Consider the following 12,334-nt stretch of genomic DNA (forward strand, 5'->3'; position numbering starts at 1 on the left):
TGTTTCTCTTAGCATAGGCTTCATTTTTTCATCTGGTTTTCGAACAGATTCAACCAATTCTGTGAGCATATTGATAACCAGTGCTTTGAACTGTGCATCCGATAGATTGGCTATCTCTTCCTCGCTTAGTTGTATTTTTTCTGGAGCTTTGAAATGTTCTGTCATTTGGGCCATTTTTGTTTGTTTGTTTGTCTTGGGGCGTCTGTTACTTTAAGGGGCGGAGCCTTAGGTGTTCACCGGGGCGGGGTAATGCTGGTGGCTGCTCTGTGACGATGTACGTGGGGGAGGGGCCGAGTGGGAGCAATGGCGCCCGCCTCACTGTCCTCCCGATTTCAATCTTTCACTCCGATGCCCACAATCAAACTGGGCCACTGTGGTGCTGGTTCCCGAGTGGGTGGGCCTGTGCACACTCTAGGCCCCTGTGGGTCTCTCCAGCGACCTCTCCTGTGAGGCTGGGAGTCTCTCCTGCTGCCGCCCCAACCCCCAGGGGCGCTTTCAATCAGAGGTTTGAGGCTTCATTTCCTGGAGCTGGAACCCTGGGTTGCACGGTCTGTTTCGCTGCCCGCCGTTCGGCCGGTTTATCTGTGGGCGAATGTGGTGCCGCAGGGTGCTACCCGCCACTCTGCCTGCCCCACTCTCCGCCACTCTGAGTCCGGCCCTCTGGGTTTATCTGTGCAAATGTGGGGCCGCAGGGTCTGCTAGTGCTCGGACTGCCTGCGCCATTTGTCCCACACTCCGCCAGTCTCAGTCCCGCCACAGCCACGTGAGTCCTCTCCACCCCGGTGCCCGTCTTCACCCCTCCTACCAGTCTGGATGTGTTTATTTTCTATTTCCTTGGTGTCAGTCCCCCTTGCTGTTCGATTCTCTGTCAGTTCTGGTTGTGCGAGGAGGCGCAGTGTGTCTACCTACGCTGCCATCTTGGTTCCCCTGTTTTAGATTTTAAGTATAAGTGAAACCATATGGTGTTTATTTTTGTCTGACTTTTACTTAGCATAATATTCTCAGAGTCCATGTTATCACAAAAAGCAAGATTTTCTTCCTTTTATGGATAAAGAATATTTCATTCTATGTAGGTACGACATCTTCTTTATACATTCATCCATCAATGGACACTTAAGTTGTTTCAATATCTTGGCTATTGTAAATAATGCTGCAGAACATGGGGGTACATACATCTTTTTGAATTAGTGTTTTCTTTTTTTTCAGATAAGTACTCAAAGTGGAATTGCTGGATCATTTGATAGTTGTGTTTTAAATTTTTTGAGGAATCTTTGTTACTGGGGAAACCTGAGTTAGGGGGCTCCCCTCTTCAGTTCTTGTCTCAATCATAAGAGATGAATTCAGGTGAGAGACAACATGTATAGTGGAAATTAGATAGTAGGTTCGCTTACAAAATACGCTTGAGCACGAAGCTGCAAGCACTCACCCAGCTAGTCTGAGTGCCCTGCCTGCTGGGGTTTTACGCTGTAGCCAGTCCCCAGGCTCCCCCTTCTCCCTTCTCTGGATCTTGGGATTAACATACAGTTTCAAAGCCTTTCTTTCCCAGATAGTGGGAAGGATACACACAGAATTTTAAAGACTCCCCTCCTCCTGCACTTACTATAGTCTTGTGAACATGTGGCAATCTGATCTGACCAGGCTCAGGACTGCTGAATTAATGTGTCAGGCATTTCTCCCCCTCTCCCTCCCTGCCTTGGTTTGCTGTCTACTCTGCCTAACACCCTCATCCTGTTTTCCATAGTGCCTGCACCGATTTACATTCCCACCAACAGTGTTTGAAGGTTCCCTTTTCTCCACATCTTCCCAACACTTGCTATTACTTGTCTTTGATAATAGCCATTCTAACGGGTGTGACATGATATCTCATTGTGGTTTTGATTTGCATTTTCCTGATAATGGAATACCTTTTCCCTGATATGTTAAACACCTTTTCTATGTACCTGTTGGCCTTCTGTTTGTCTTCTTTGGGAAAATGTCTATTCAGATACTCTGCCCATTTTTTTAATTGAGTTTTTTAATTAATATTATTGTTATTTTGCTATTGAGTTGTACAAGTTCTTTATATATTTTGGATATTAACTGCTTAATAAATATATGATTTGCAAATATTTTCTTCTATGTGGTAGGTGCCTTTTCATTTTGTTGATGGTTTCCTTTGCTGTGCAGAAACTTTTTAGTTTGATGTCATCCCACCTGTTTATTTTTGCTTTTATTGCCTTTGCTTTTGGTGTCAAATCCAAAAAAATCTTTGCCAAGGCTGATGTTAAGGAGCTTACTGCCTGTGTTTTCTTCTAGGAGTTTTATAGTTTCAGGTCTCATGTTCAAGACTTTAATCCATTTTGAGTTAATCCTCATACTCTCTTTTAAAATTGATTAGAGAGAAAGAGAGAGGAAGGCAGAGAGAGAGAGAGAGAGAGAGAGGGAGAGAGAAAGAGAAACATCGATTTGTTGTTTTACTTATTTATGGTTGGTTGCTTCTTGCATGTGCCCTGACCAGGGATCGAACCTACAACCTTGGTGTATGGAGATGACTCTAACCAACTGAGATACGCAGCCAGGGCAATCCTCATACACTTTTGTGACTGACTTTTCTTTTGGCAGAGCTAAATAGGTGACCACAGGTCTTCTTAAATGAGTTGATGGGTATAGAACAGACTTGCCTCAGTGAGCCAGCACACTGCCGAATTCAGTGACATATTTTTTTTTAATCTACATAAGTAATACCTTTTGCCATAGAAAAAAAAAGATAAGTCATACACACCACATGTGCACACACAGAAACTCACCCATAGCCCATCAGCCTGAGAGAATCACTGTTAACATTTTGGCATAGAACCTTTCTTTTCTTTCTTTTTATTTTTTTTATGAGATCATGTTGAATATACTTCATTTTTTTTACCTACTCTTTCAAAAAAAATCAATATGCTGTGAACATTTTTTTTCATGACAGTAGAGAAAAGAGTTACGACTTAATTTCTAATAACTGTGTGGTATCCCACAGTAGTTTACTTAACTAATCCCTTTGTTGGTCATTCCAGGTATTTTCCATTGTTTTGCTTTCTAGGGGAACTCAAAATTATTTTCAGGGGGAGTGTTCAAAAAGAAAAACCCCAAAGATTTTCTGCATAGCCTTGTTTTGTGGGTCTGGTTTTTGTATTAAAACCACATGTCATCTAGCAGGTAGATACTGCAGGGAAGCAGGTGGTCTCCAGGTTGGTTCCCAGTCACCTGAACATCCTGGGGATGCCTGAGCAGCTGCCTCAACCCAGGGAGCCAGCTCACATAAGGACTGTCCAAGGTGGCCCTCAGAGGGTACCTAGAAACAATGTCTCTCCTTGGAGAGGTGTGATGGGTTCTGAGAAGTAAGGGTCAAAGAGAGAACAGGGAAAGGTATCCAGACCTTCTAAGATGACTTCTCTGATAAAATGTTTTCTTGAGCCCTCTGGTTCTTTGACATTATCCTCAAGCAATGCCCAAGAGTAAATGGAAAATTTACAGCTCTGTCTTAGGAGAGAATCGAACAACCCAGCACTATGAGCAAATTTTATATAGAAAACAATTTCTCATGCTTTCAACAAACAGTGGTTAAGTTCTCACTATGTGTCAGTCTCTGGGATAGATGTTAGAGGTACACAAAAGATGTGCTTCTTGTTTACAGCCTGGACAGGGGGAAGCATGGATGTTTCATTTTTCACAAACGTCCCCCATTTCCTGCTTTATTCAGGGCCAATTGGACTGGTCAATTTGCTCGTGGCCAAGGCAATGGGTGCGGTTCAAGTGGTGGTGACTGGTAAAGTTTTTTTTTTTCCTTTTTAATCTCCTGGAGGTGGGGAACAGCTGGGTTCATAGTTTAAGGCAGAGATATAAGACCTATTTGCTTCAGGGTACTTTAGTTCCAAAGAGGTTCCTCCCCAGGGGGTGACCAAGTCAGGGCTCCGGAGGAGACTTTTGTGAAGCTGCTGGGAGAGGGTAGCTGCTGCAGAGAAGAGGACCTGGCTCTCTCTGTGTGGACCTGAGATGCACGTACTGCCTGCTTGGTCCTAATGGGAGGGTCAGCCCTTGGTTCATTTGTCCAAGCTCAGGAGACAGAGTGTGTGTGTGTGTGTGTGTGTGTGTGAAGTTAGCGTGAAGTATATTTATGGGTGAGAGATGTGAGTGTTTACACGTGAGGTGAGGTTATCCAGCAGCGTGTGTGGGTGGGTGTGGAGCGGTGTGGTATGTGTGGCAGCATATGGAGTATCAGAGTGTGTGTATGTACAGAAGGCATCTGTGTGAGAATATGTGTGTGTGTAAGGCGTCAGTGAGTACACATATGTGTTAAACGAGGTTATCTGTGAGAGTGTGTGGGGGTGAGTGTGTAGAGTTGTGTGGTATGCGAGTGTGTGTGGATGAATGAGGGAGTGGGAATGCAGAAGGGTGTCTTGTGTGAGGAGAAGCTATCAGAGTGTGTATACAGAAGGTATCTGTGAAAGTGTGCATGTTGTTGAAAAGGTGTCTTTGAGAGTGTGTGTAGATGTGTGTACGGGAATGTAGGAGGGTATAGACAGGACGTGAGCTGGGCTCTGCCACCCCACCCACCACACCAGAGCTGCGTTGCCATCAGAACCTGGACCTCCATTTTTATTTTCTCCCTAATCCTTCATCCAGTTTCTCAAACCTTTCTTCAACTTTAGATCTGTCTGCCTCTCGGTTATCTAAAGCCAAGGAAGCTGGGGCCGACTTCGTCCTTCAGATCTCCAAGGAGAGCCCTCAGGAAATCGCCAGTAAAGTGGAAGGCCTCCTGGGGCGCAAGCCAGAAGTCACCATCGAGTGCACTGGGGCGGAGGCTGCCATCCAGGCGGGCATCTATGTGAGTGGGATGAGGCGGCTGGAACTGGCGGGCAGCGCCGGGAAGCCGTGCCGAGTAGTGAACTGAGCTGAAGTCAGGGGCCCTGGGATGGAACTTCTCCATTGACTTGCTCTGTGGGCCGCCCCAGCAAAATTCAGTGATCTCTTTGGATCTTTGTCTTCTTATCTCTCTTGTGGAGGGAGGGGCACTTGCCTAACATTCTCATTGGGTCTTGTGAGGTTTAAACAAAGTAACAGACGTATACAGTCCTTGAGAGATAAGTGACTCACCCCTTTAGGATATGGCTGCTGTCAAGATCAGTCACACCTGCCGGTGATTGGTGATTGTAAAAGTGGTGCTTTTGATAAAAGGATCAACAGGAGGAACAAGGAACAGTGCTTCAGTTAAGCGTGGGAATTCCCTACTGTGTTTTATTGAGGAAAAAGTGACAGCCACTAATTCAGTTAGTCACAAAGGTGAGGTGATGCTTCAGTCAGTTGGCTACTGTTGACCTCTTCCAGAATTAGGAACAGAGAAGCTGTCGACACCTGATTTATCCCTCATGGACCCACCAGTAATCTGTGAAAAGTTGACAGGGAGGTGGAGAGGGAAGTGGCATCGACAGATCAACGTATAAGGAAAAGAGGGGAGAGAGGCCATGCTCCAGGTTCTGAGCCTGGTGCTTTATAAACATGATGCTCAATCTGTACAGTAGCCATGAGATCCATCATCATCTCCCACGTTTGACAATGAGAGCCCCAGTGACTGGCCTGGACACTGCTCCAATGCCTGCGCTTCTCCTATCTGCCTACTGCTTAGGAGGGAAAGGAAGGAAGGGACGGGGTGCCAGTGGGCAACTGTGCCAGGGTGGGAGGGGTGGGGCTGGGGAGATCAGTGGTGACAGCTGCCACCACTGGGCACTCCTGCCCTGCCTTCCAGACTGCTTCTCCACAGCAGTTTTGGCTTCCTCCTTCCTTCTGAGTCACAGCTGGGTCATGTATAAGGTCATGTACTTCACCCCATACAAGATGTTCTGGGGTAAGCTGACCCCTTGAGTTGTGTGGCATGGCCCTCAGATCTGGCATCCTGGCAGAGCTGCCCAGTTCTCCTCCCAAGACCCTCATGGCATGAGGGGCAGAGTAAGTGGTGGGAGGAGGAAGGAACAGGTGGCCCCTTGCTGTAGGTCAAAGCGAACCCAAAGCTCCGAGGGCAATGGGAGTGAGTGGTCAGTCAGTCCATGACGTGTCTTGGGCCCCTGTGTACCGCTTTGTGTCAGAAACCTTGAGGGCTATGATAATGAGTAAGTCATGTCTGTTGTCTTCAAGCTGTTGGCAGGTTGGTGATTCCATTCACAGAGAGCAGTAAAAGGCATAGTTTCTCAGTGCAAGGCTTTCCTTCCTCTTTTCTCCTGCCTGGAAAGCATCTGGAAACAGCTGGCATCTCTAGCTTTAATGTTGGGGGCCCAGTTTCCAAGCTATCTGAGGTGGGCATGGAGGTAAATGTGACCCAAGGGCCTCACCAGGCCTGAGCCCTGTGCCTCTCCTGAGTGTAGAGCGGAGTCAGCATGCATGACAGGCGCTGTAGAATGCTACAGGCCACCCCATCAGCCAGCAGGTTAGGCGGAGGCACCTTATATGGACATACCTGAGAGCCATTTTCTTGCCAGATCGTGACTAGATAATGTTCCTCAGGAGAAGTGGTAACTGCTTAGGCTAGAACTGATGTCACCTCCTTGGTGCAGGGGTTACACCCACCAAACAATGGGCAGGCAGTCCAAGCATTCTTTTGCCTGTGGTCAGCAAACTGCCAGTTCGACTGTGTTCCTCCTTCTCACCAGGTAGAGAGGAGATGCCGACAGGCAAACAGCTTTCCTAGAAAATTTCTCAGTTGAGTTTTCTGTGGCACACTCACAACTTTGACCTCTCCCCCCACCCCCAAACACACATTTCCAGTGAAGACAGCAACATTTTCCAGTTGTGAGATACCCTTCCCTTTACCGACAGAGTATATGTATCACAGGTGGTTCACAGGCCAGACAATGAGCCCACCCTCATGTGGATGGAGCGCCACGATTGGTGCCCCCAGCAGCCGTGCTGGGGAGGCATCCTGTTCTTACCCAGGAGGAAGCTGGCTGTGAAGGCACCATCCAGGGACCCAGCTCAAAAGTGCGGATGCCAGAGTCCCCCATATGCTGCAGGCCTCTCTCCATGGTGTATCCTGCCCTTCAGAGAGAGGGGCTGAAACTAATTGTCCATTTTTCTGTCTCTCACAACATCGAGCACAGTGATCCACCAAAATCTCTGGTGCAGGCACAACACCCGAGAATTATGTGAAGGTTATCAAGAGAAACTTCACTCTCTGGCCAGCTCCAGAAGGGAACTGGTAAGGCAGATAGATGCTCAAGGAAGAGAAAATCCATTATGAACAATACTATTGGGATGAATATCTCTGGAACAAAGATATTTCTAAGTGCCAGCTTGCATGTATAAGGCATTTTTTAAAACCACAAAATTCTAGTAGTCCTCCCCATTTGTATAGTGCTTAGTAGTTTCACCAAGAGGTGGTTCCTTAGAAGTTGGACAGAAGTCCTGTCTTGTGGGGTGGGCACTCTGGAGGAAGAACAGTTGCTGAGATGAGGAAGTGGCTGAAGCCAACATCTGGTATGAATTAGTATAGTTTTGAAAGGTGCTCGGGGGTTGCTGAAAATCAATCTTGTTTGTAGGGAAGATTCTCACTGAGGTCTGAAGAACCTGGGCTATTCAGTGGGATGTAGACCGTGGAAGATGCTCCCACTGTGCCTGGTCCTCTAATGGTGAAGTATACTATTTCAGGACCTTTAAAGAAGATAACATGTACTCCGCTGCTCTGTTGAGTTTGGTTGCTGTGATGAAGAGTTTGGTGGTCTAGAAAGTATCACTCCCTGGAATGTTTGGATATTCACCTGATGCAATCAGAAGATACTTGTGTGACGGCAATGTTACGGTGAATGGGAAGTGTGCATTTTCTTATTCTCTGGGTTTTCTTGTTCTTCCTCATTAGGCAACTTGTCCTGGTGGGACCCTGGTGCTGGTAGGACTGGGTTCCGAGATGACCAACGTGCCCCTAGTGCATGCAGCCACCCGAGAAGTGGATATCAAGGGCGTGTTTCGATACTGCAACACGTGAGTATGTTGTGGATGAATGGGGTGGCAGGTGACCAGCAAGACCAGGGCCAGCCTCTGGGACCAAGAGTCTCTGCCTGTTTATTCATAAGGAGCTGTCCTTGGCCACACGGATAGCCATGAGATATGATAGGGGTCCAAAGAGAGGATTCAGGGAAGACAGAGGCAAGGAGGGAGGATTTTGTAGCCTACCCTTCTTAGATGTCTGCCACTCCTATCTGAGGCCCTCTCTTTTCCATTTACTTAAGTGGCCAAATAGCCATTTGCCCCCCTTCAAAGGGAAAAAGGAGAGAAAGGACAACATCAAGAAGTCAAGTCCCTTGGTTCCCCAGTCCAGAGCCCTGGGCCCACCCTGGAAATTGAGAAGGTCTTAACTCACCCCAATGTGCATTCTGAGGCTCCACCCACTCCCCTCAGCCAGTTTTCCAGTCGACTCTCTCAAGCTGAGCTGCGAAGGGGTGAAATTGGATTATCCTGGCCTGCCTCCCAGAGGCTTGTCTGCCTTTTCACAGTGGCCTCCATAGGCCTTAGGCTTTCATGCCAAAAAAGGCTTCATGGCAGACATGGCACAGGAGCCCGGGGGCATGTGGGAACAGGCCTTGTACTCTCATGTTACAAGTCACAAGATCATTTCTACCACTGTTGGTCTGTAGAGTTGGCCTGGCAGAACCACAGTGCTATAAATAAATATAGCCAAGCTTATGCTGTGCTTGACACTTTGGGGGGCCTGGCTCTTCCCTCCTGAAGGTTGAATGTAACCCTTGTACTCTCTTACAGATGGCCGGTGGCAATTTCAATGCTCGCGTCCAAGTCTGTGAATGTAAAGTCCTTAGTGACCCATAGGTTTCCTCTGGAGAAAGCTCTGGAGGCCTTTGAAGCATCCAAAAAGGGATTGGGGTTGAAAGTCATGATCAAGTGTGACCCCAACAACCAGGACCCCTGATGTTAACTGGGCTCTGCCCTCATTCTCACCCTCTCAGCATCTCAGGGCTAAATAGCCGGGCAAGGGTGGGCTTTAAGGAAGAAGTTTCTTTTAACTAGTAAGATTAATTAAAATAATTCATTATAAGCAGAGAGCCTTACACAGATGAGTTGGTGTGCCTTAAAAACACAAGTAGGGGTAGTTTGGGGGAACTCGTAGCTGGATTGACCTGCCCACGCCGAGCAAAGTTCAGCAAGTGCAGCAGAGGTTCTCGGCAGGCAGGTGCTGGGCATTCCCCTTCTTCCTGAAGTGCCTGGTTGAATAAGGGATGAAATCTGCCTGTTGAGTTCCTGGTTCCACCATGACTGCGGCTGCGCCAGGGGTGGGGGCTGAGTTATGAAGAGACAACTTTATCAAGAAGACTTAACTGGCCCAGAAACTGATTTTCATGAAAATCTGTAGCTCAGGGTATAGGATGAGGGGCTGTCAGCTGTTCTAGTTGAGAACACGATGTTTCTAGACACAGGTGTTATGTGGCTTGATGACAAGAGGAGAATAAGACACGCACCCTCCTGGTCTAGGGTAATTATAAAATCAAAAACAGCCAAACGAATAAAATCAGAATCCCTCATGAGGTCAAACCAGCTTGCATTCCCCAAATGTAGAAACAGTCAGGGAACTTCTCAACACTGCTTGAAGAATGCCTTTTTCAACCCCTGAAAATTCTGCATAATTTACTTTGCACCCTCCTAACGCCCCCTACCCCCACCCTTCCGCTGTTCAGGGACAGCCACTGCAGGCTTCTTTGTCACTAGGCAAGCAGGAAACACTTACCTAAGGACAGGCACAGGGAGTCCTCATGGGAGACCTGAAATTATATTGTGCCTTTGATTAGCCCAGGGGGGTTTGGTCAGTGCACCGCAGGAATAGCATCCCCTTCTAGACTCAAATTCAGGCATGATTATTACATAATGCCATGTAATTCTGGTAACCCTAAACAGAAAACCTTTCCCTTTCTCATAGCCGGTTGAGACGCTTGGTATCTTTCTGTCTGAATGGTATGTCTAAAGTGGTGATCATATTTTAATTTTACTGTTTAAGAGTTGGGTCCAATCACACTATGTCCATTTGTGACTTTAAGATTATTAGGCAAGAAGGAAGATGTAGTAGCTGTGACATAAGCGGGCTGCAGGCTTTAACCCCCTCACTGCAGCGTGGGGTGGACGGTGGCTCTGAAGAGGTGCTTGTGACTTGGGGAGGCTGTGACGAGTGCCTGGAATTCCTCAGACTGCTTTGGGTAATAAATTCTGCTTGTAGTGCCTGGCTGCTGTCATGATCTGTGCCTCTGTTTGGGGAGGAATGGACTTAGCTTTACTGTTTCACAGAGGGAAAAAAGGATCCAGGATTTTTGAAAGTGACACATTTTGTGCATCGAATATAATTTCATTGACTGTTGGAAATTTATATTATTGATCTCTAATCCTCACAGCAAGCCAAATACATGATGATTTTACAGCTAAGGAAATAGAGAAATCAGGAAATTTGCTCAAGGTCACACACTATTCTTATGTCATCTCTGGAGGAGGGTAGGATCTTAAGGCTGCTGTCTGCACACAACACATGCACTCAGCAGCCACATTGCCCGCTGAGCACACTTCTCTCTTGAGCCCTGTTAAGCTCCAGGGCCAGACGTGCCAGCTGCCTTCTCTCAAAACTCTCCTTCCAGCTCAGTGGTGCCCAAAGTCCTGCCACCACTAAACTTCTCATGTGGAAAGAGAAAGGTTTCTACATGGAAGGTTTCCAGTAGAAATGCCCCTGAAGGAGGTGGACTCACTGTGTTAAATTCACAAGTAGCCACTTTTCCTCTGATTGGGTGGACGGAGGCGGCCACTGAACCTGAAAGGGACTTAGGAGCTGCAGAGGGGCGGCTGGAAAGGTAGAACTACCAAGGATAAATACATGTGTCGCTTATTACACAATGGTGACTGGGCTGGATCAATGTCTTGGAGCCTCGATTTCCTGGTCTGTTAAATGGGATTCATGATGCCTTCCATGTGGGTAATTTGGAAGAGTTAATGGGCTGGTTGCGGACATTAGTTCAGGGAATAGTTGCCATTTTCAAATCCCCCTAGAAGCTCTCAAGCTGCTGTGATGTTCTGTAGCTTCCCACGCAGGGGCAGAGAGGATGGCAGGAGAGGAGGGGTGTGAGTGGGCCAAGTCAGTCCTTGGGGTGGTGAGAAGGCACAAGCTGGTATTCCCAAGCTGTTCCCAGGCTCCCTTGCCTCCGCACCCTCTGAAAGGTGCTGCAGGAAGCCCAAGAATCCATTCCTCCCACCACCATTAAGTGCTCAATAAATATTGAATAACTAATCATCCCCGGAACCAAGAATATAAATTCCCCATGAGCTCCCCAACCTTGGGTGACCCATCCAGCCTCTGTGTGTTCCGTCACAGGTGTGTGACACCCAGTTCACTTTCTGTCAACACTGGGGGCCCCACCCAGCTGGCACTCCCAGCCCTGGGTAGGGTGTGAGGGTGGAGAGCTGGGAAGAAGGTCCTTGCAGGCAAACTAGAGTGTGTAAGGGGAAGGCTGCCCTACCGTCACCAAAGGAGAAAGGGAACTCGGCTCTAGCAGCTTCTGCCTGCTGTCCACCTTTGCTACAACAGATGCTACATGAAGTCACCTCTGGTCTCCCAACCCCCAGTTCTCAGGCCACGTCAGCCCTACTACTGTGTAGCACAGACCTGTCTCCTCCTTCCCGGCTCCTGGTTTGCTCCCTTAGGGAGAGCAAAGAGGGTCAATAGGGAAGTTGGTTGGCCCAGAGGTTAGCAGTGGGAGGCAGATAGGATTACTGGTTATTTACCTATTATTGGGTATTTTACCTACACTTGGAGTACAGAAGCCAAACAGGGCCCACATCTCTTGGTGCCACTCTACCGTCCCTGTCCTTCTCCCCACACCAAGGGCCTCCAGGGCTCAGGGAAGAACAGGATGGAGAAGGAGGCTGCAATGAATCGGCTTGGCTAGGAGTTCATTGCTGGAGGGAAGTGCCTTCAAGACAGCAGCAGATGTTCTCTGGCGCAGCCACTGCTGTATTGGAGCTGCATGGCGGTGCTTCCACTGCCTCTGTCCCTCGCCTCCAGCTTCCCTCTCCCCTTAAAGCCCTGACAGAGTCAGACATTGAGGTCCTTCCCTGGGCACCTGACGGAGGCATGTGGTGTGAGGATAAGATAGCTCACTGGACCTTACCCTCCATGGGAGCTTCTTGGGGATTGTTGGGGTGGGAAGAAGCCTCTGGTCTTGGGCCCATGAGGCCGATGAGGCCCATGAGGCCCATGAGGCCCAGATGTGAAGGCTTTGACATTAGATTCTGTGTTGTAACTCTTCCCGGGCCCACTACCAACTGATTGTGATTTGCCAGG

The 12,334-nt window shown here is 48.0% G+C and overlaps 1 protein-coding gene across 2 annotated transcripts in view; it reads left to right on the forward strand.

Moving 5' to 3' along the window:
• SORD (sorbitol dehydrogenase) overlaps positions 1-10,234 on the forward strand; it is a 35,635-nt gene extending 25,401 nt beyond the window's left edge. For both annotated transcript variants that reach the window (XM_045201789.3, XM_024568291.4), the window contains 4 exons: positions 3,725-3,790; positions 4,674-4,849; positions 7,868-7,989; positions 8,767-10,234. In XM_045201789.3, the coding sequence (XP_045057724.1) occupies positions 3,725-3,790; positions 4,674-4,849; positions 7,868-7,989; positions 8,767-8,932 (530 nt within the window). In that variant the 3' untranslated portion in view covers positions 8,933-10,234. The remainder of the gene's footprint in view (positions 1-3,724; positions 3,791-4,673; positions 4,850-7,867; positions 7,990-8,766) is intronic.
• Positions 10,235-12,334: the final 2,100 nt, after the last annotated feature.

The sequence above is a fragment of the Desmodus rotundus genome, chromosome 7, assembly GCF_022682495.2.
Source record: "Desmodus rotundus isolate HL8 chromosome 7, HLdesRot8A.1, whole genome shotgun sequence".
Lineage (NCBI taxonomy): Eukaryota > Metazoa > Chordata > Mammalia > Chiroptera > Phyllostomidae > Desmodus > Desmodus rotundus.